At 42.6% G+C, this 23,316-nt stretch overlaps 1 protein-coding gene across 2 annotated transcripts; it reads left to right on the forward strand.

Moving 5' to 3' along the window:
- Positions 1-23,220, forward strand: pak2a (p21 protein (Cdc42/Rac)-activated kinase 2a). Of its 2 annotated transcripts, none has more exons than XM_077231981.1 (14): positions 1-403; positions 16,331-16,563; positions 18,308-18,411; positions 18,636-18,780; positions 18,861-18,982; positions 19,145-19,280; positions 19,391-19,454; positions 19,611-19,659; positions 20,392-20,504; positions 20,604-20,721; positions 20,808-20,907; positions 20,988-21,184; positions 21,304-21,441; positions 22,170-23,220. In XM_077231981.1, the coding sequence occupies exons 2-14, from the start codon at positions 16,377-16,379 to the stop codon at positions 22,254-22,256; spliced, it is 1,560 nt and encodes a 519-aa protein (XP_077088096.1). In that variant the 5' UTR covers positions 1-403; positions 16,331-16,376; the 3' UTR covers positions 22,257-23,220. The 2 variants fall into 2 exon arrangements, with proteins under 2 accessions (XP_077088096.1, XP_077088095.1); XM_077231980.1 differs by lacking the exon at positions 1-403 and adding an exon at positions 5,493-6,865.
- Positions 23,221-23,316: the final 96 nt, after the last annotated feature.

The following is a 23,316-nucleotide window of genomic DNA, read 5'->3' on the forward strand; positions in this document are numbered from 1 at the left end:
GTCATGCAACAGCTGTCCGAACTCTTGGACGGAACCTATTTGCAAACAGTGGTAGTTTTGAGGTTGCAGAAAACTTCTTATTACAATCAACATTTCGCGCGATTTAACCATTTTTATTTAGATTTTTATGAATAATAGATTAGTTTAAAAACTCTCCAACCTAAAAAGCTAGTGTAGGACACACATTGGGCTGGGTCGAGACAGTTCCGCTTCCCCTCCGCCATAGCAGACAGATCCTGGGTCCAAGAGAAGTAGTTAACTAAAAAAAAACTTACAAGCACGTCGACAAGGCGTCCAAAATCCTAATCTCTAGGGAGATATTCTTATTATACTTGCAGCGAAATACATTTATGAACGTGAAAAAGGCGGAGCTAAAACTTTGAAGAGGTTTGCGGGAGTTCTGGTGAGTTGAAAATGCTAAACTAGTCTAGCCTAATCCTGATATTTGCTCTGCCAGCAGTAACTTACGCAGATCACTTGCGATTTAGTATGATATTTATTGATGGTTTATCATTGCGCCTTTGTTTTTATACAGTCTTGTTTTTGATAATGCAGGGCTGTTTGCTTCTGCGATTAACGTTAGATGTATTCTGGCTTGTTTCCTCCCACAAAGTAATATTAATTCAATCAAGTGGATATTAGTCAACAGAGCCAAAGCGAAGCAAGCCTTTTTTCCAGAAAGCTCAGTAATGGTTTTTATCTAGCGTACACATTGTTGTTGTATTCGTGTTTTTTGAAATGTGCATGTGTGACACTTAAGTCTCATCTTTTGGGGGGCATTTCTATCATGTTTTAGCATGAGTGTTATGCGATGATTATCTATGACTTTCTTCATGGGGACATTAAGTAGATGTTTGGGCAAAATGGCATCATGTAAGTCACCATGCACTTTCGTTGTATGGGAAAAGAGGCAAAAAAATGGTGACTGAGGCTGATACTTCCCTTAGAGAATTCTGCCTAACATTTCTTTTTATGTTCCACAGAACAAATTATGACGTAATTTGAATTTAATTGATGACAAGCAATAATCTGGCCGTTAGAAAGCTTGTTTCTTCTCTCTGGAACAATTCATGCCTTCATTCTCCAATAGCCTGGAAGGAGAATGGCAGCTAGGCTTGTTTCAGGAAGTCTTGCTCAGTATTTCCTTTTATAGAAGCTGCAAATACAAAAGGCCCTTGCTCTGTCTTCCTGTAAACAGTTCCTCTACACAACCACACATCTGTAAAAGAGAGGCGTGCTCTGATATTTTTGTTTTGGTCCAGTTGGTCAGATGAAGTGCAAGTGTGTCCTATAGCTAGTGGTCGGGGTTAGTAATATCAGGAAATGCTTGTTATCCGTCCACCAATCAGAAAAAGAGGGGATGTGAGTAATAGGAAGTGGAGGCATTCTGCTGTTGGTTTTTTGTCTTCAGTTTCTCTAGTGCTTGAAGATTGTAATCAGCACTATCAGAGGTTACATAGCTAGAATTTTGTGAATTGGAAAAAATGCATCAGAAATGATATGTGATAGAGTCAAGTCACTGAACTTGTATCAGTGCATCATGTCTGTTGGTTTAGCAGTGATAAGTGAATAGGGTCCGAGTCTGACCCACATTGCATGCATAGTCACTGGCACCTTATGTTTACTTTTGGCCAGCGAGCCTGCAACTGTGAAAAACAAATATATGCTCGTTAGTTTAGGCCTCGCACGGCTCAAACCAAAGAGGCTCAGGGGAGCAGACGGGAATGTCCACACTGTCCCGCTTCCCATGAGCCTTCTCTGGCATTTTCCTCTCACTTCCCCTTTTCGTCACACAAACTGAGAGGACAGCTTGAAGCCTTTAGCTGAATTCATACTTATGCCTGCCGGAGATGGAAAAGGAGTATCTTTATAATGCTATGTTATTGACGAAAATCTTGTAATTTGTAACAAAGTGCAACTTTCTGTGATATTACTGTACATTTGTGCATTTGGCAGATGCTTTTATCTAACAGAACTTGCGCTACATTTTAAGGTTTGCATTTTTATCGGTAACAGGTTCATGTGTTTCCTGGAAATCAAATCCACGTCTTTGTTGTGTCTATAGGGCCCTATGATTTCCGTGATGCGGAAAACGCGGACGGAATCACAGAATTTACACATGAAAACCGAATTTGCATATATTTTGTTGACATATTAAATAAACCTATTTTTTTTACTTCATTCTCATTTTTCAGTTTAAAAAAACCAATGTAGAAAGGTCTCTACCTAAACCGTGGCCAAATGGCATTGATAAACATGTTGCATAGTAACCATACGACCTCACGTTCACGCGTAGGGAAAAAAATGTCGAAGCGAGTGGCTCCTGATAAGCTAAAGGCGGGCATACACTGTGCGATGTCTGTGCGATTTCAGCAAGGTACCTACTCACACTGAACGAGTAAATCGCATGCGATGTAAAGCCAAAGCTCGGGATTTATGTGCTCACACTATACGGTCCGAACGTCGAGCTGCGACTTGACTGCTCACACTATACGTGTGAAATATGTGCGATAAACCCCCGTGCTGGGTTGTGCCTAGACGATGTCATGTAGGCTATCCAGAGATATTGTCAAAACAAGCATCAGCTATCAATATGAATATGAATATGATTTAGCACTTCCAATTTATGTATTAAATTATTATTAGTATTATTGTATTAGGGAAGGCTAATTTTATTATTAAATTGATCTGCTATTAGAATTAATTTGCCACGCAATAATTTCACAGCACATCGCCGCAATGCGCTGTGAGGATAATAAAATATTACATAGAAGCTTACTCCTCGAGGAATAATAAAATAATAATAATATAATTATATGCCTATAATTAATTGTAATCGACCTAAATGTTTTAGACAATTTTCAATGAGGAAAATTTTTTCGTTTTTTTTTTCTTTCTGCAGATGGAAATGGTTAAAATCTGTTGTCGCGCAGGCGCAGTGATGGAACAAAACATTGAGTTTAGGGCAATCGGTTCGTAGCTCTGCTTCAACTGTGCGATATAGTCACGAGGAGCGACCAAAATTTCTGACATGCCAGAAATTCATCCGACCATCCGATTGCCGATCGGGAGAGGTTAATCGCCTCTCGTTTCCCCTCATATACTGCACGACAAACGACGCGCGACAAAGCTGAAAATCGGCCCGACCCGAAAAAGAGTCGCACGAGTCAGAATTCGGCTCAAAATCGGACGAAATTCGCACAGTGTATGCCCGCCTTAACGGTGGCTGCGTTTGTGGTAGATGCGCCCATTTGTATACTGTAACGTGCTGATCTAACCAGCGGTCTCATAAAACGTTAAAAAATGTTAACGGCTGGGAGAATGAGCAGAGCAGGCGATCTGAATAAAAGTGATGATGCAAAAAAAGAGCACTATTCTGTACGGTTTTCTGTGCGCACACACCCAACCCGAAGCGTGCAGCCATGCACAATAGACCTACAGCGCGCGAGTACTGAATTGAGCTCTCTTTCGTGTCTAAATAGACAAATACACACAACATTATGTCTAAATGTCCGTTTTGGAGAGTATTCACGTAAACTATGACGGTTATGTCTTGTGAGTGTATCGGATGTGCATCAGTGCAATTGGATCCGCATGTCATTGGACATGATCCGACGTCTTAAAGTGACAGTGGGTAATAAACGTAATGCGGTCCATGTCCTTAAAGGAGAACTCCGGGCAATTTTTAAGTTAATCTTGATCGTTAGACCTTTGTGAGTACTGACTATAGAAAAAAAACGAACCGGATTGGTGCTTGCTACGCGGAGCTGCGACCGCGAATGCCCAGAGCTCCCACCCAGCTAAAACGGCAGTTATGGGGGCATCGACATAAAGAGCGTTTTTGAGCCTCTTAACAGACACAAAATGCAATTAAAATGTCTGTCCAACATGAACAGGGACCCTACATGTGAACAAGATGCGTTTAGCAACTTAGCCATTGTTTCAACTCACCTAAATAGTCTTTTAGACGGCAAGCTGTAGTCTCGCGCTGCAGTCCCTTGCTGTAGCCGGAAAAGGTAAACAATGTCCAGGTGGGAGGAGCGTTGATCATGTGCGACGAGTCTTCGTACATGGAATGGCATTTTTCTTCAAACGGCCCCGCTGTGTTGAGTGTGTGTAGTCATCCTTGTCAAAGTGTTCACTGCAAATGCGGTAATCTTTAGCGCGTAGTACTTCTACGGGAGTTTGCACATCAAGTTGAAATACAACTAGCCACAAAATGCAGAATCTCGAGGTCATGGAAAGGAAGACGATGAAAATATAAGCTCTAATATTTTCGCATTCTGTTGTCACAATTCGGAAAGGCACAAACACGAACCATTTCTTCTTCACTTGTAAGCAACTCTGATCATAACTCGTCGCACATGATCAACACTCCTCCCACCTGGACATTGTTTACCTTTTCCGGCTACAGCACGGGACTGCAGCGCGAGACTACAGCTTGCCGTCTAAAAGACTATTTAGGTGAGTTGAAACAATGGCTAAGTTGCTAAACGCATATTGTTCACATGTAGGGTCCCTGTTCATGTTGGACAGACATTTTAATTGCATTTTGTGTCTGTTAAGAGGTTCAAAAACGCTCTTTATGTCGATGCCCCCATAGCTGCCGTTTTAGCTGGGTGGGAGCTCTGGGCATTCGCGGTCGCAGCTCCGCGTAGCAAGCACCAATCCGGTTCGTTTTTTTTTCTATAGTCAGTACTCACAAAGGTCTAACGATCAAGATTAACTTAAAAATTGCCCGGAGTTCTCCTTTAATATTGATCAAGCAACAAAAGAAAAAGAGAGAAGCATTCACTGTTTGCTAATAGCTTTAAGGATTAATTATATTTAATTCATACAAATAAATATGTTTGCTTGAAAGAATAAATGATGTATGCAAGTAGTTATAAAGAATTTTTTACTTTAGGAAAAGTGGTTTTAATGTAATTGTGTTGGCTTTCTCGGGCACATATCGTTGTTTCAATGTTTCTGTCTCCCTGCAGCATGTCTGCATTTAACCTTTAATTTAATATTCATCAATCCTACCTTGTAACTGTTACCTTCATGTTACTGTTATTTTTGGCCAGAGATTTGTTGAAGTTTTGGCTGCATTTTGGAGAATTTTGAATGTTCTTTGCTGAATATATTAACAGTTTAAATAAAAAAGCTGAATTGTGAGTTTGTGTAACTGAATTTTTAACGGTCAATACTGCTTAGAAGTGAAAAGAAAACAAGCAAATCCAAAAAATCCGAAAGGGCTAAAAATAAATCCAAAAAAACGGAATTTGGAAAAAAATTAAAACGGAATTTGAGAAAAAATAAAACGGATTTCATAGGGCCCTAGACTGTCTAGCACCAAAATACACTTTAGTTCAAAAGTTTGGGGTTGTGTAATTTTTTTTTTTTTAAAGACCGGAATGATTTAAAATACTTTCATACAATACAAGAAGTAACATTTCGTTATGCAAATTTCTTATTTATAAATGTATATAGGCTAGTTTATTTAACAGGACATTATATAATTCAACGATGTGCTTGCTACATTGAAAATAATTGAAAGACATACAATACACTACTCTTAATCAATACAATACACTACACTACAATACAGCACTCTTGCATTATTTAGACATTAACAATACAATAGTCAAGTATAGGATCTATTAAGCAGAAATATTGTGTAACAACTGCTTAACTACATTTTACTGCTGAAGCCGCTGCTATTTTGAGTATTCTGCATGACGGTGCAGCAATCAGTTGGTACATGTTGGAGCTTTAAGAAAATTTCGAAAATAGGTTTGCTAGTTGGAATTTCATAATTACTGAAATTCTGACATGGCGTGAATGCACCCATGTCATAAATACAAAAAAAATAAAATAATTTTGACTACAATAATCTGGTCCCCTTTGGTTTTGTGAACATCCAGTTTGTCTACATCTTTACAGTGCATGCCAATTTTTCCTGCATGCAACAACGAACCCAGTGCAAGCCTTAAGGTCCGATTTACAGACCAATCGCTCTTAAGAAGATTCACGAAACATTCTTGAACTCCTCTCAATCACTTCTTTTTATCAAATGATTTTGTAATTCGTGAAAAAAGTAGTTTGTTTTAATGGAGCCCTGAGATTATGTATGGATTGGCAGAAATGGTTGTGGAATCAGGAGCTCGAGGCTGTAAGATTCACAAGTGCTAGACTAACCATTTTTGATGCAGAAACATAAAACACTGGCTCCAAATTGGAAAAAAATACCTCATGAAATGAACCATGCAGAAGTGCGTTTGAGCCTATAAAACACTGGAGAGAGTCACACCCATCTCCAAATCACTGTCATTACTTTGAAAGGCAAGTTAAGACCAAATAAAATTCCTTGAGGAAAAATGGAAAATGTGTTACTGAAATCTGCAAGAGTCTGTAGCATTGCACAATAGTGAATGCTTTAAACAAGAGATCTTTATTTTCAGATCCTCTTCCATAGGTATGTGGGGGTGAAAGTGCTCTTTATTCAAGCTCCTAAAACACCTCGCATAATCCTGATTCATTTGTGATTGTGTAACGGCGGTGGTTCCTCAAAGCGAGAGTCAGTGGTGTGTAAAGGTATGTCCGGTCAAATATCTCTGCTGTAGGGCCTTGCATCAAGCCTGAAGGGTGGAACATCTCTATAGCAATGTGCAGCACAAAGGCATGACTGCACTTGCAGCGTTTCATCCTGCTGTGGAATGAAGCATATGCCTGCATCAACACGCCTCTCTCTCGGCTCACTTTAGTGGAAACACAGGGAGAAAAGACACTTGTGGACACCATACAGAAGACCTTCAATGTCTCAGGAGTGTGCCAGAGCAGAGCCAGGGACATCAGCTGGATCTTTCCATCGGGGTTCTTCAGGGTGAGATGGTGTTATAGTGATGGCACTGGAATCTAATTGCAGTCTTTTTCCTTGATCTTTTTGAGTTTTAGTGTTGATTATGCCCACTTTTTACAAGCTGAAATGTATGGTTATGGCTTGAAAAAAAGCTCTTTAAACTGATCGTGCTCCAAAAGCAATGAATTGAATTAATTTAGACTTTTGTTGTTTGACTTGATGTATTTATGGAGTCTTTCTGCATTCAGATTGATTCAGTTATCTCAAGCTTCTATCTTTTTTTTTTTTTTCATTAGATTGGTGTCACAGTGCATGTTATGTATACAGTATATGAGAATTTTCTTCTGAGAATTTTCTCACACTGCCTGCACTGATCTTTATTCTGCCCATGTTTTTTCTCTAGGGAATCAGGAAGTGGCTCACAAGTGTTACTCTAAGATCATGCAATACTTGTGTAATAGTTCTCAACTCTTTGTTTCTCATTTCTCAACTCTTCAGAAATATCTTTGTTATAGTTCAGGTAAAATTGTTTAAGAACAAACTCGAAAGCGTGTAATCCATGGCTGCGTGGAGCAGTCGCTCATTTGAACATAAAAATGAATCTTTCTCAGATTCATTAAACCTAAAAACTCGTGGCGTTCTCTTTCTACAGTTGTTATCAATCAGGTATAAGTCCTTTGTTGTGTGAAAACAATGCACAGTCAAACTGTGCTGTCAAACAGGAAGACATTGTGGTTTCGTCGAGGTTAAGTTGCACATGATTTGCTGTATTGACCTCACTAAGGTGAGACAGGATTTTACCTAATTTGATCATGTTGATGACAGGGGCAGAGAGGATGCAGACAGCCGCATGATGGCACTGATTTCTAACCAGACTTGACTGCTGATGAAAACATCTTTGTACCATTTAAAGCCACACGCAACTGATGAGATTTTCTATTAAGCTACCGAACAAAATTCTCTTCCTTACTAGCCGAAATTTGAAGTGTTTATAGATAAAAGATTCGGGCCAGGGAGAAACAGACTGTTATATTCACCTCTTTTTCAGAATCTAGGGATTTAAACTAAATTTTAAGGCATCACAATTGTGCTTCCAACAGTCAAATTTTGAAACAAAGTTTCTGTAAATAAACTTGGGTAATCAAACTCTCTGTGCTGTACAGGGCCTCGTGTTCACGAGTTGTTGGAAAGTCACCTCTTGATATTTCAGCTGCAAATTTTACATATTGCTAATAAACATATTGCTAATGAATGCTGAAACATTCAAAATATATCATCAGAAAACGACTCGGTTACTAACGTAACCTCGGTTCCCTGAGAGGAGGGAACGAGTATTGCGTAAGTAGCTTACGCTATGGGAAAACTCCTTTTCTCGAGAATATTGAAGTCTTTATGTAAAACGCATTGCAGCTGCACAGCTGACAGCAATGAACGAAGGCAGCTCGGTCATTGGCTGTGCTGCGGCAACTTGCTCGAACCAATGACGGGGCGACTCTGAATGCGCGACCAATGAGCGCGCTTCGCGCCCGCGCGCGTCAGAGCCCGCCAAGATGGGCGTGGCCAAGAGCTATATATTGGGCGCCCCGTCATGAGAGTTCTTTAGGTTAAAACGACTGAAGCGAACTAACCAAGCACAAGCACGGCAGCTTACGCAATACTCGTTCCCTCCTCTCAGGGAACCGAGGTTACGTTAGTAACCGAGTCGTTCCCTTTCGAGAGGTCTCTCCTATTGCGTAAGTAGCTTACGCTATGGGAACACCATGCAAAACGCCGTGCGTGCTGAACTTCGCCTTATGATAGCCAGAGGCAGGTGCCTGAGCTAAAAAAGCAAAGTTATCATCCAACTAGCCGGCAGAGGCGAGCTTTATATGTGGGAAAGAATACAGAGCGGCTAGAAGGCGCTCAGTGTGACACAAGCACATACATAATCTAGATACGAACTCGTAGTTCAACTAGCATCATGCTGATAGTACATTGGAATGCAGTGTCGGGACCTGTAGGTTGTAGAACCTGATAAATGTGGACGGTGAGGCCCAGCCTGCCGCCGCACAAATATCCTCGATCGGTATCCCGCTCGACCATGCCCAGGAAGAAGCCACACTCCTGGTGGAGTGTGCTTTGACTCCCCAGGGGCATTGAAGTCCCTTAGCTTCATAAGCCAGCGCTATAGCTTCAACTATCCAGTGAGAGATTCTCTGCTTTGAAACGGCGGAACCTTTCGTACGGCCGCCAAAGCATACAAACAGTTGTTCTGTCTGTCTGAATAGGGCAGAACGCTCCAAATACACTCTGAGAGCCCTAACGGGGCAGAGTAGATTAGCGTCGTGTTCGTCTGCTGGGGACGATAGCGCAGTTAGGGAGATAACCTGTGCTCTGAAGGGAGTGGTGAGCACTTTAGGAATATACCCATGTTTCGGTCTAAGGACGACCCTGCAGTCGTTAGGTCCGAATTCTAGGCAGGCAGCGCTTGTCGAAAGCGCGTGCAGGTCGCCCACTCTCTTGACCGAGGCGAGTGCCAGCAAGAGCGCAGTCTTGAGCGAGAGCTGTTTAAGGTGCACGGTTCGGAGTGGTTCGAACGGAGGCCCTTTAAGAGCGTCTAGGACAGTAGCTAGGTCCCAGATCGGCACTGAGGGGGGGCGTGAAGGGTTCATCCTCCTAGCGCCCCTTAGGAAACGAATAATTAGGTCGTTTCTTCCCAATGGACGTTCCATTACAGGGTCGTGTGATGCTGTGATGGCCGCCACATATACTTTGAGCGTGGAGGGGGCGCGGCCCGCCTCCAGAAGCCCTTGTAGAAAAGCGAGTACGTTCGTAATCTCGCATGTTTCAGGGTTCAGGCCCTTGGCATTACACCAGACACTGAACACTTTCCATTTCTGGGCATATAAGCGTCTCGTGGAGGGCGCCCGCGCCTCAGCGATGGTTTTTAGTGCTCCGCTCGTGAGGTTCCTGGGAACCCGTTGAGGGGCCATGCATGAAGGGCCCACAGATCGGGGCGGGGATGAAATATCATCCCGTTGGCCTGACTGAGGAGGTCTGGCCTCAGTGGAATCGGCCGTGGTGCAGATTGCATTTGCATCAGATCTGGAAACCATGTTTGGTTCTTCCAGAGTGGGGCTATCAGCAGCACTGCGTCTTTCTCCTCTCTGACCCGACTGATGACCTGCGGTAGCATCGCGATCGGGGGAAAGGCATATAAGGGACGGCTCGGCCAGCTCTGGGCGAGCGCATCCATGCTTTTCGTGAAGAAAAGAGGGCAGTGCGCGTTCTCCTTGGAGGCGAAGAGGTCGATCTCCGCTTTGCCAAAGGTTTTCCATAACCAGTGAATCGTCAGCGGGTTGAGAGCCCATTCTCCTGGGAGAATTTTGTCTCTGGATAGCATGTCCGCCCCCTGGTTCAGGGCACCTGGCACATGCGCTGCTCTCAGCGAGCGCAAGTTGTGCTGGGACCATAAAATGAGTCTCCTGGCCATTGAATGCATGGAGCTCGACCTGAGTCCACCCTGGCGATTTATGTACGATACTACCGTCATGTTGTCCGTTCGGACCAAGACGTGTTCGTTTCTCAGCTGTGGGAGCAGGGCTCTGAGAGCCAAAGCGACCGCTTTCATTTCCAGACAGTTTATGTGTAGGCGCTTCTCCGGGTTTGACCAAAAGCCGGAGACAGGCCTGCCCTCGTAAAGGGCCCCCCAACCTATTTTGGAGGCATCTGTCGTTATCATCTTTCTCCTTGTGTTCACACCCAGACTCACGGCTTACTGGTACCAGTCGGCGGCTTTCCAGTGCGTCAGGGCTTTTATACAGCCGTGGTTCGCTCTGATTAAAAGGTGGCCCGAACGCCACGCGTGAGTAGGGACGCGGCTCTTGAGCCAGCGTTGGAGAGGGCGCATATGCAACAATCCTAGCTGGAGTACGGCCGATGCTGAGGCCATGAGACCGAGCATCCTCTGAAACCGCTTGACGGGGGCGAGCGCGCCCGCCCTGAATGATGTTGCAAGGCGCCGGATGGTGAGCGCGCGCTCTGATGAGAGACGCGCTGTCATTTGCATCGAGTCTAGAACTATTCCCAGGAAAGAAATCCTCTGGCTGGGAGATAGTATGCTTTTTGCAAAATTGATTCTTAGACCCAGGCATTCTAAATGGCTGATAATCCAAGATCTGTGTGTTATTAACTGACTCTCTGATTGTGCTAGAATCAGCCAATCGTCGAGATAATTCAGTATTCGCACTCCCCTTCGCCTTAGGGGGGAAAGTGCTGCATCCATACATTTCGTGAATGTACGGGGAGCCAGGGACAGGCCGAACGGAAGTACTGTGTACTGGTACGACTGTCCCTCGAAAGCGAATCTCAGAAACGGCCTGTGATGAGGCGCTATTGGAATGTGAAAGTAAGCATCTTTCAGATCCACTGAGAGAAACCAATCTCCTGGGCGTACTTGCGCGAGGATATGCTTGGTTGTTAACATTCTGAACGAGCGAATCATTAGTGCTTTGTTCAGGTGTCTGAGATCTAGGATGGGGCGGAGACCGCCATCCTTTTTCGGGACGAGAAAATAGCGGCTGTAAAAACCTGCCTCGCTCAGAGAGGGGGGAACAGTTTCCACAGCACCCTTTTCTATTAGTTTGCGCACCTCGGTGCGTAGAACATGTGAGCACTCTTTTCTCACTTTCGTCTCGACCACAGTCGTAAAACGTGGTGGTCTGCGAGCGAACTGGAGCGAGTATCCGTGCTTTACTATATTCAATACCCATTTCGGCATATCTGGAATATTCTCCCATGCCGCTGCGTGTACAGATATGGGCTGAATACAGGCTAGGGGCGGGCCGCTGTGACGCAGGGACCCGGCCAGCGAATCGCCTGAGCTCATAGCTCTCAGAGGCGCGGGCGCGCGCTGAGCAGCTGAGTGAATGGGCGCGTGTGTGATTACAGCAGCGCGCGCTGTGTCTGTAAAACTCGCAGCCTGGGCTGGGGTTGTGTTTGACACTGTAAGGACAGTGTTTATAAGTGGGGGTGCATAAACAGTGGTAGGCACACGCGTCACTTTTATAATGTTTCCCGCTTTTACTGGGGATGAATTTATAACTGTGTGAACAGTGCTTGTGTGTAGTGGTGCGTACATGACCGTAGGCACGTGATCTACATTCATGGGGTGCGCAGCTTGAGCTGGGAATGAATTTGGCACTGTTTTGACAGTATCTGGGAATGCACACCTTGTGGACATGTGAACCCTTAGTGACACAGGCAGAAAAAGACTCTTTTTGTGTTTTCTGTGCGTCGCCGTAAAAACGGCGTTTGTTTGCAGGTGAGCGAGCTCTGTGACTGGCCCATTGACTGCTGTATGAACATATCCAGCCGCCTGTAAGGGGACTGGGTAATGCTTGAGCTTTTGCAGAGAGAGTGGTCCGGCTTTTGCGAGACACGCACTCTCTCTTTTCATTCTTGTGGCTAGGACGGCTTTCGAGGCTCGGGGTTCAGCACAATCTTGGGCCGAGGACCCCGTCGCTCAGAAGGCGGCTTGCGGTTGTGAGAGCGCGAGCGGCGTCGAGCGTCAGCCTGAGGCGCGGGCTGAGAGGCGGTGGGGGCTGTTCTAGCCCGCTGCGGCTGCGGCGGCCTCTGTCTGCTCTGCGATGAGCTGGAGCGCTTGGGCAGGAAATGCCGCATAGCTTGTGAAGCATTCTGGGCCTCAGTGAAGCGTTCGGCGAAACCCTTAACCGCCGGTCCAAACAGCCCGCTGGTGGAGATAGGCGCGTCGAGAAATGGCGCCTTATCCGCGTCCTTCATCTCAGTCAGAGTCAACCACAGATGGCGCTCGAGAACAGTCAAATTAGCCATGGCACGGCCGATAGACTGGGCGGTGGCCTTCGTGGCTCGCAGGGCTATGTCAGTCGCGCTGCGTAGGTCCTTAAAGGCTTCGGGTTCGGGGCCAGACTCGTCCATAGAGCGGAGAAGCTTGGCTTGGAACACTTGAAGTACCGCCATAGAGTGAAGCGCTGATGCAGCTTGGCCGGCGGCGGCGTAGGCGCGACCGGCGAGAGCTGAAGTAGTGCGGCAGGGCTTCGAGGGGTGGGAAGCTTTGGCTTTCCATCCGGTGGTGGAGGGCGGGCAGAGATGATTGGCCACGGCCTCCTCGAGGGGCGGTGTTCCCTCGTAGCCTCTTTCCTTCGCGCCGTCCACAGAGGAGAGCGAGGAAGAAAAAGAAGGCTTTAGGCACGCAGAGTGGGGGGCTTTCCACGACTTGGTGAGTTCGTCGTGAACTTCCGGGAAGAAGGGAGAAGGCCTTTGCCGAGGGGCCTGCTGGCGCCCCTGCAGAAACCACTCATCCAGTCGGCTCCGGGTTGGTTCTTCGGGAGAAGACCAATCGAGCCCGAGGTCTTCCACGGCCTTAGAGAGAACGCGGATAATCTCGCTATCCATGGTGGAGCCCCCGCTCGCGCTAGCTAGCGTCGACGGGGCGGGGTCGAGAGTGGAGCCCGGCCAGTCGTCCGATGCAGCGTCGATTGACAAGCTGTCATCCATTCCCCCGTCGTCCTCGGACGCGCCGAAAGTCACAAGGCCCACCGCTCTGCTAGAGGGGTGTGGGTCCGGCTGGGTGAACTGAACCGGCGGTGGGGAAGGCAAGAGCGGCGGTGAAGCACGCGGAGACTGGCTCGGCGTGACGTCACTGAGCTCAGGTTCAGGAAGCCTCTGTGAGCGGCGCTTTTTCTTAGTGCGCGGCTCGAACAGAGGGATGGCGGCGATGGGCTCGCTCACGGCGAAAGCGGCGAGGCGAGCCCGCAGTGCGGAGAGACCCAGGTCGTCACATTCGGGGCATCCGCCCTTGGTCAAAGCAGCTTCTGCGTGGTCCCGGCCCAGGCAGCGAGCGCAGATGATGTGACGATCCCCGTCCGGGAGAAGGTCTCTGCACGACGCGCAGGAAGGCATTTGAAACAACGCCTTGGAAAATTTGCTCTTTTACAAGTGTCGCAGAGCGAACAGATGTAAATACTTGCGTGAGCAGTACGCCGGATGGCTCAGTAGGATCGCGTTAGAAGGCGGCTGAAGGTGCCGACGTCCTCGTAGCAAATCCCGCTGGTATGCTTTTTGACGGCGAAGCTTCAATAATCCGGAGGATCCAGCGAAGAAGGTGTTCGCTGAAGGAGATTAAATCTAAAGAACTCTCATGACGGGGCGCCCAATATATAGCTCTTGGCCACGCCCATCTTGGCGGGCTCTGACGCGCGCGGGCGCGAAGCGCGCTCATTGGTCGCGCATTCAGAGTCGCCCCGTCATTGGTTCGAGCAAGTTGCCGCAGCACAGCCAATGACCGAGCTGCCTTCGTTCATTGCTGTCAGCTGTGCAGCTGCAATGCGTTTTACATAAAGACTTCAATATTCTCGAGAAAAGGAGTTTTCCCATAGCGTAAGCTACTTACGCAATAGGAGAGACCTCTCGAAAGGGAACCACTGTTTCTGTCATTGATTTCGTCCCTCCAAAACAATTTAGACTGAAAACGAAAATCCTTTTTTTTTTTTTTTTTGGTGTTTCAACTAAATATTTCTGGTTGCCTGAAATGTCAGTGCGCCACTAAGATAATTGTTTTCAATTCCATTCAAATGGACTTTCTTTGTAGAGCACTTTTCACAATAAATATTGATCAGAGGCAGTTTTACAGTTAACTTTGACAGACCTTAAAGGAGTAGTTCACTTAAAAATGAAAATTACTCCATGATTTACTCACCCTCAAGCTATCCTTGGTGTATATGACTTTCTTCTTTCAGACGAATACAATCTTGAGTTATATTAATAAAACACCCTGACACTTCCGAGCTTGATAATAGCAGTGGATTGCAACCATCAGTTTGAAGCTCAGAAAAGTGCATCCATCCATTATAAAAGTCCTCCACACGGCTCCGGGGGGTTAATAAAGGCCTTCTGAAGCAAAGTGATGAGTTTGTGTAAGAAAAATATTCATATTTAACACGTTACAAAGTAAAATTCTAGTTTCCGGCCAAACGACCATACGCAGTCTAATTAGGTCTAAAGTGCAATTTGTGATGTCAGAAGTAGCGTAGTGTGTCATGGTATAGCGTAAATATCAGCAGTATGTCACATTACTCGCATAAGTTGTGCTTTAAACTTAAGTCAAATCCGTATGTTTGTTTGGCCCGAAGCTAGTTATTTTACTTTATAAAGTTTTAAATATGAATATTTTTCTTACACAAACTCATCGCTTTTCTTCAGGGGGCCTTTATTAAACCCCCGGAGCCGTGTGGAGGACTTTTATGATGGATGGATGCACTTTTTTGAGCTTTAAAGATGGTTGCAATCCACTGCCATTATCGAACTCGGAAGTGGCAGGGTGTTTATTAATGTAACTCTGATTGTATTCGGCTGAAAGAAGAAAGTCTTATACACCTAGGATGGCTTGAGGGTGAGTAAATCATGGGGTTATTTTCATTTTAAAGTGAACTACTTCTTTAAAAATACTTAACATAAAAATACTCTCAAATTGTCCTTTGGAGATCCCCAGAAATCTAATCAGCATTGTATCACATCCTTCACAGAGAAGGCAAACTCGTAATCCATTGTGACTACCTCAGTGAAAATACTGGCAGACTGAGGCAAGAAAAAATGTATAGACAATATATTTAATTCATTACTGAAAGTATTTATTTTGTCCTTGTATGTGCCATGTATCGAGTCGGGTTTCTCATATACTTCACATGAGCACTATTTGTGTGCTTGCTACCTATGTAGCGGACAGCAAATCGGTTATTATGAGGTTCCATTTTGGTTAAAGATTCTATCATAGACTATTGACAGCAAGGTAGCAAAGCTCACTAGATTTTTGAATTGAGCTTATGTCACACAGCCATACTTAGCAAGACATCCTGTTGTGCAGACTTGCACTGAATTGAAAACCTCAGCACTTTCATTTGAACTAATGACTTGCTAGAACATTCTAGGATAGCAATGCTAAGCTAGCTCACAGCTGCTAGACAGTGAAGTCTCCAAAAAGTATCATTGACTTTCACACAGGGGTGGACATTGTTTGCACTTCTCAAAAAACAGGCAGCCAGCAGAACTTGAGACACAGTGTCTCTCTCTGTCCATGCTAACATGTTGACTGTCTGTTTTTGTAGCACAGTAGCAGTGTTATGCTTTAGCAGCACTATTTTAGCAGACTCTTGGTGTGGCCATTGTGGTGGTAGGAAAGCTTTTATAAAAGGTCTGTACAATAAAATGCAGAAATTGTTCCTCTGAGATTTTACTGAAATAGTTACATTGTTTTTATGTGCATCTTGAGCAGCACATCATTGGACGACCAACCTTGACCGGTTTGTTTACTTTGCTTGTATTCTGCAACTGAGAGTAACAGATGAAACTGATGTGCCCTGATAAAATGTCTTGCAAAAATAGCCGTACAAATATCCTGTTATCTGTCATTCTCTCCATTTGCAACAATTCATTTATCAGCTAAGATGTTTGTTTCTCTGCCGCCCTCTGCAGGTTGACCTCTGAAACCCAATAAACCCTCTGAGTGTGTTTCCCTGTCATGTCTGACAACGGAGAGCTGGAGGACAAACCCCCTGCCCCCCCAGTCAGAATGAGCAGCACCTTCAGCACCGGCATCAAGGAAATTATGTCAACAAACCCCAGCTCTAAACCCCTGCCCTCCGTCCCTGAGGAGAAGAGGGACAAGCCCCGTAACAAGATCATATCCATATTCTCAGCAGAGAAAGGTATGGTGTCAATACAAAACAGCATTTGTGTTGAATACCACAGAAAATACTTACAACTCAAAAATTGTCTGTAAGGCACGAAAAATTACTTAATAAAGCACTTCTTCGATTATTTCTTCTTTTATTATATTGTTATCTATTGTTATTCAAAGTTGTCATTTTTGCAGTAGGATTGTGGTTATAAGCAGATGAACTTGTAATAAATTTTTATCTGTGGAAAAATTTATCCTTAAGCAATGTCATGAGGTTTCAATTTAATTTAGTTAATTAGTTAGTTGTCGTTTTTTTGTTTTTTATTATGCTTTGTCTCAACCTGTATACCAATTTCCAATTATAAAGATTTATTGTGGGCTTTTCTCAGCAAATTAATTTTTAGTGATTATTTTGATGTAATATTGATATATTATTTAATATATTTAACTGAACTTGAACTTTGTAGCAGTTATGTTTGATCGCCTTAAATTCACATTCTTTTTTTATCATTCTAATTACTCATACAAATTAAATAACAAATTACATTTGTGGGGTAACGCAGCAATGTTTTACGTGATCAAAACAATTTCATTTTATATTTATTTGTGTAGTGCATTTCACAATACATATCATTTCAAAGCAACTCTTTTAGTGTTTTGGGGGTATTTTAATCCCAAAATATTATATTTTGTGCCTTTAAGTCGCAAAAAAATGACTTGACTTGGAACTCGTGAACAATTGACTCGAGACTTTACTTGGACTTGAAGACAGAGACTCTTGAAAAACACAAGTCATTTTGATAGGCATTCCCAATTTTTTCTTTCTTTACTACCCCACAGGACAGCATGTAAGACCACATTTTACTATTTATTCATTCATTCACTCATTCCTTCATTCACTATGAGTATGTGCTGCAGCAGCAAATATAGGCCTATAATATAACCACACCAAGCCAGTGATATTATATTTGCATTTGAAGCATCTAAATGCACGTCACCCATTGGAAAAGTGCTGTTATATAAATGAACATCAAACATTGAAAATATCGTCAAGTCTTACCATAATTAATTTTTGTCATTTAATTTGAAAAGCAAACAATTAATCCAAAGGGAAGCTGTGGTGTTCCACAGCTGTCAAGAGGCATGCTTTCTGTTAATTTTCAAGAAGTACAGTTTTCCATGATCTTTCACAAGAATTTACTACCATTTGCATATTATATCCAAATTTAGTAAGTTTACTTGCATCTGGACTGAACTGACACTTAAACATAAACATTTTATGACCCTGTCTGGCTCATTTCCACAGATCGGTTTGTTGAGTCAGGGTGAGTTATTATATTGCCTTTATGCCTTATCACAAACCACACACAGACGAGAATGTTGTTCTTAGTGTTGATTACTGTAACACTTGTCTATACACAGGGGTTTTGTAACCACCGGCGCTTACTGGAAGACTGTTCACTTTTATTGTTAATGCCATACTATGACCCAAATCTTTGCTTCATTTTTTTTAAGGAAAAAACTTACGGCAAGTATTTTATGTGGTCAGCAGCACAAATTGATTCGACAAATGGTGACAATAGAGTTCAACTTGTATTGAACTCGGCACATTCCTTTAATTGTCTTTTCTTTTGTATGTGGTAATTGATCACATTTTTGTACACAGAGTCTCATCCAGGACTTAGGTTCATTTATTGTAAAATTGTCCACTGGAATCTGACATTTTGCCAGTGACCAGAATCTTCTAACCACAACCATCTTTTCTGTTGAAGGACGGAAAAAAGACAAGGATAAGGAGCGTCCAGAGATTTCTAACCCTTCAGACTTTGAGCACACCATACATGTGGGCTTCGATTCTGTCACGGGGGAGTTTACTGTGAGTGAGACATACTCAAATATTCCTCTGGTGCAATTTACCCACGCTGCCCTTGACCTGTCTTAATCCATCAAATGCTGGAAGGAATTTCCAATTCAGTTGCCTAGATTGTCATAGTCCACTGATTTGATTTGCCTCTTGAATTTTAATTAATCAAATTATTAGATGGGCCCTTACTCACTTTCTTTTTGCATTCCATTTTCTCTCTCCTTTCTCTTTCTCAGGGCATGCCAGAGCAGTGGGCTCGGCTGCTGCAGACCTCCAACATCACGAAATCTGAGCAGAAGAAAAACCCTCAGGCTGTGCTGGATGTGCTCAAATTCTACGACTCTACAGGCAACAGCAGGCAGAAATACCTCAGTTTTACAGGTATATGAGTGCATGAACATATGCCCTCTCCAACTGTATTCGAGTTTATCCTCTGCTGAATTTGTTCCCCTTGATTTCAGATAAAGATGGACCACCGGCAAAAAAAGGCTCAGAGCAATCACCAATCAAGGACCCCGATGATGATGATGAAGATGAAGCCCTGCCCCCAGTTGTAGCACCACGTCCAAATCATACCATATCTGTGAGTGGACAGGAACTTTGCAGTCTCATCACACAGTTTCTGTCATATTATGTTCAAATAGACTCATATTTTTAATGTAGGCTGTATTCATTATTTTTTCAATTTGTACTTCATGGTTTTTGAGTGATCGCCATATTGTTGGTGTCTTTGTTGTCTGGACAGGTATACACTCGTTCTGTCATTGATCCCATTCCTGCACCTGCTGCCGCTCTGGAGACAGATGGATCCAAAGCTGCAGACAAACAGAAGAAGGGCGCCAAGGGCAAGATGACCGATGAGGAGATTATGGAGAAACTTAGTATGTTTTTGATGGTTACTAATCATTACAGATGCTCAACACAACATTACTATTCTTATATGCACTGTAGCAAGTTAGCAGAATGCTAACTGTGTTGCGATTGATTTTAGGGACCATTGTCAGTATTGGAGACCCTAAGAAAAAATACACAAGATACGAAAAAATTGGACAAGGGTAAATATATTAAATGATTTATTGTCATTTTGGAAGTTTCACTTTCTATCTGTCAGTCTGTATCACAAAAACAGTTGATTATTCTTTATTTTATAGTGGATTATTTTTATTTACTGGAATCTAAGATTGCTTCAGTTGAATGTTGTCTCTTTACAGTGCGTCTGGTACGGTGTACACAGCCATTGACGTTGCTACTGGCCAAGAGGTATTTTGTGCCCTTCAATTTAGAAAGAAAAGTAAAATCCAACAAATTATTGCTTATGTCGGTATTTGCTGAGAAAAGCCCAGGAAAAAATACAGGTTGGGGCAGTTAATTTACACTACTACAAAAGTGTGGGATCAGTACATTATACTTTTTTAAAGATTAAACCGATCAAAGCATTAAACCGATCAAAAGTAACAGTAAAGACCTGTAATGTTGTAAAAGATTTATATTTCAAATAAATGCTTTTCGTTTCCATTCATCAAAAAATCCTGGAAACGAGCATCACGGTTTCCACAAAAAAATATTATAGTTTTCAACATTGATTATTCTAAGAAATGTTTCTTGAGCAGCAAATCAGCATATTAGAATGATTTCCGAAAGATCATGTGACTGAAGACTGGAGTAATGATGCTGAAAATTCAGTGCCAGGAATAAATTACATTTTAAAATATATTAAAACAGTTATTTTATAGTGTAATAATAATTGACAATATTACTGTTTTTACTATAGTTTTGATCAAATAAATTATCGTAAGATACTTTTTTCAAAAACATTTTAAAAAATCTTAATGACCACAAACTTTTGATAGTAGTGTATTAATTATAATTAATCGCACTGAATTCTCAGTAAAAAAAAATCGGAACAATTTAACTGTTTGAATTAAATTTTGGCCTTCCTCAGTTAAGGGTTTGAACTGTGAACTGTGAACTGACAGTGGTGTGTTTTCATAGGTGGCCATTAAGCAGATTAACCTACAGAAGCAGCCCAAGAAGGAGCTGATCATCAATGAGATCCTGGTGATGAAGGAGATGAAGAACCCCAACATTGTCAACTTCGTAGACAGGTAGTTACAGCCTTTAAAGAAATGTTCTTTTGTGCATATGTTTCCAATCCAGCCATCTATTGTAGCATCTGCTTTCTGTTTTCTTGCATATGTGTGTAGCTTCTTGGTTGGAGATGAGCTTTTTGTGGTGATGGAGTACCTTGCTGGAGGCTCTTTGACCGATGTGGTAACAGAAACATGCATGGATGAGGCACAAATTGCTGCTGTCTGCAGAGAGGTACAGTATTTCTGGCATAGTTGTGAGATCTGAACTGTTTTTTTGCCCCATCGCTGCCTAAGCATTGTGGTCTGACTCTTTCACAGTGTTTGCAAGCTCTAGAGTTCCTTCATTTGAACCAGGTCATCCATCGAGACATCAAAAGTGACAATGTTCTATTAGGAATGGATGGATCTGTCAAGCTAAGTGAGTCCATGATCCCACTGTCAAGTCCTGGCTTCATAATGGCAGCACATTTTGTATAAATTGTTTCCTCTTTTTTTCAGCCGATTTTGGGTTCTGTGCTCAAATCACCCCTGAGCAAAGTAAGAGGAGCACTATGGTGGGAACTCCCTACTGGATGGCCCCTGAGGTGGTCACACGTAAGGCCTACGGTCCCAAAGTGGACATATGGTCTCTGGGTATCATGGCCATTGAGATGGTAGAGGGTGAACCTCCTTATCTCAATGAGAATCCTCTGAGGGTGAGCCAATCTTGTCCTGTACATTAATTTGTAAAGTCTTTTTGTAGTTAATGATGATGGCTCAAGTGAACTGTTTAACTTTAAAGAAAAGATTCATAATGGATAATGCTCGTCTCCAGGCGCTGTACCTCATCGCTACTAATGGCACCCCGGAACTCCAGAACCCAGAGAAGCTGTCACCCATTTTTAGAGACTTCCTAAACCGCTGTCTCGAGATGGATGTGGAGAAGAGAGGTGGAGGAAAAGAACTCTTGCAAGTAAGGAGGAAAAGTGTGGCACGGTGTTCAATTTACACGCATACAGCAGCTTGGTTTAAAGTAACTGCCGCTTCTCACAAAACGCATGTGTTTCGAGTTGAACGTGCATTAAGGACTGCGGTGTACGCTAGGTTTTCTTATATTCATTTGCATAATTTCCACCATTTTTGTTTCTAGAAGTTTACAGCATTTCACCTGTATTCAGCCAAAATAAAAGCTCAGGACTTGACATGTTATAAGCTCACGGGGTTTGAACGTTTGAAAGTGAAGAGTTAAACATTAGTATCGTAACTTGTAGTTTAAAATCTAATTATTTTTATAATGATCAAATAGTAATTTTTTACTTTGCAGTACAATTGTAATTTACAACATTAATACATTTCTGACTGTTTTTTATAAAGTTAATATTAATAATGATTTCATTTAAATATTTTAAAAAAAACAACAACAAATAAGTAAAACACACTTACTAAAAAAATATTTAATCTGTTTACTGGAATGTCATGTGACCATTAACAGTCATCAGAGAAATGTGAATATGCAAATGTGTTAATAAATTTAGTTAATAATAAAGGGGTACATCAAGTGAATATTTTACATCTAAGAGGTTTGGCTGACAAGTTTGGGAACCCCTGGAATAGACTATAGAGGTGTTAGAGAAGTGATGATGTTGATGATTAGGTAATATTCTAGAAAATGTACTAATGTCCTTCATTTGTCTCATGCAGCATCCTTTCCTCAAGCTGGCGAAGCCTCTTTCCAGCCTCACTCCCCTTATACTTGCTTCCAAGGAGGCAATGAAGAGTAACCGCTAGCCCTTTGTCACTGCGCCAATGCCCAGATTCCTTCTCACGACCAGTTCCTTTGAGAACTTCTATCACTCCGGCAGAGTCCCCTTCTAGTCTCGTGTAGGACCTTTGCTATTCAGCCCTGAAGACCTTAGTCATCTCCACCTGGGCAACTAACTTGCACAATCACCATGTCTTGCCTCCTCACACCAAACTCTCCTTAAATGTGCCTGAAGGGGCTACAAAACCAGAGGAGCCACTGACTGTGTTTTCTACCGATGTCTGTCATTTTATGTGTTTTATGTAAACGGTTTGACACCATTGCATCGGTCAGTGTGTACCTGAACATTTTAATGCATTTCTGTCCGAATTTGCTTGTATTTTATTAGTTTTAAGTATTGTTGAGCTCTGGCCTAACAAAGTACTTTTTTATCTTCCAGAGTGTAATACTTGAATTTATCCTATCCTCTCATTTTGACCTGTCTCTTGTGCCTACTACCTATTTGCCTTCACCTGTCTCAACAAAATAGAACAATTTTGCTGTGTGAAATTAAATGAACCATTTCTGTGTTTAAATTTTTATTCCAAAACCTAAAGTTTATTAAAGCGTTTTGTATATTATGTATTTTGGTTAGCATACAGAAATGGGGGGGGGGGGGGAGACAAGAATCAGGACCATTTTTGACTAGCTGTTTTATATTTATGTGTATGTAAACAGTATTTTACATTTTAACTAACAATCTGACAGAATACCAGAATTTAATGCGTCTTCAGTTGTCTCAGAATTTGCTATATTCTTTGTATGTTAAATCTTAACTTGTTTTTTAACATAACATTTTGATGAGACACACTTTCAGACATTCCAATTGAGTAAATACACTTTCTGTCTATTTTCTGTTTGTTTCCTGTGTGATACAATGTTTTTGTTGATGATGAAACCATCTTAAAACATCCTTTGTAAATTATTATTAAAATAGACCTGGAGCAAAAATGGTTGAACCTCTAACATTGACTTGGTAAATTTCTAGAACTTGCATCATTCTGTTATGACTCTTAAAAGAGATATTTGTGGTACTGATACACTTGA

The sequence above is a fragment of the Siphateles boraxobius genome, unplaced genomic scaffold, assembly GCF_051911475.1.
Source record: "Siphateles boraxobius isolate OS27281-9 unplaced genomic scaffold, OSU_SipBor_1 1, whole genome shotgun sequence".
NCBI classification, from domain to species: domain Eukaryota; kingdom Metazoa; phylum Chordata; class Actinopteri; order Cypriniformes; family Leuciscidae; genus Siphateles; species Siphateles boraxobius.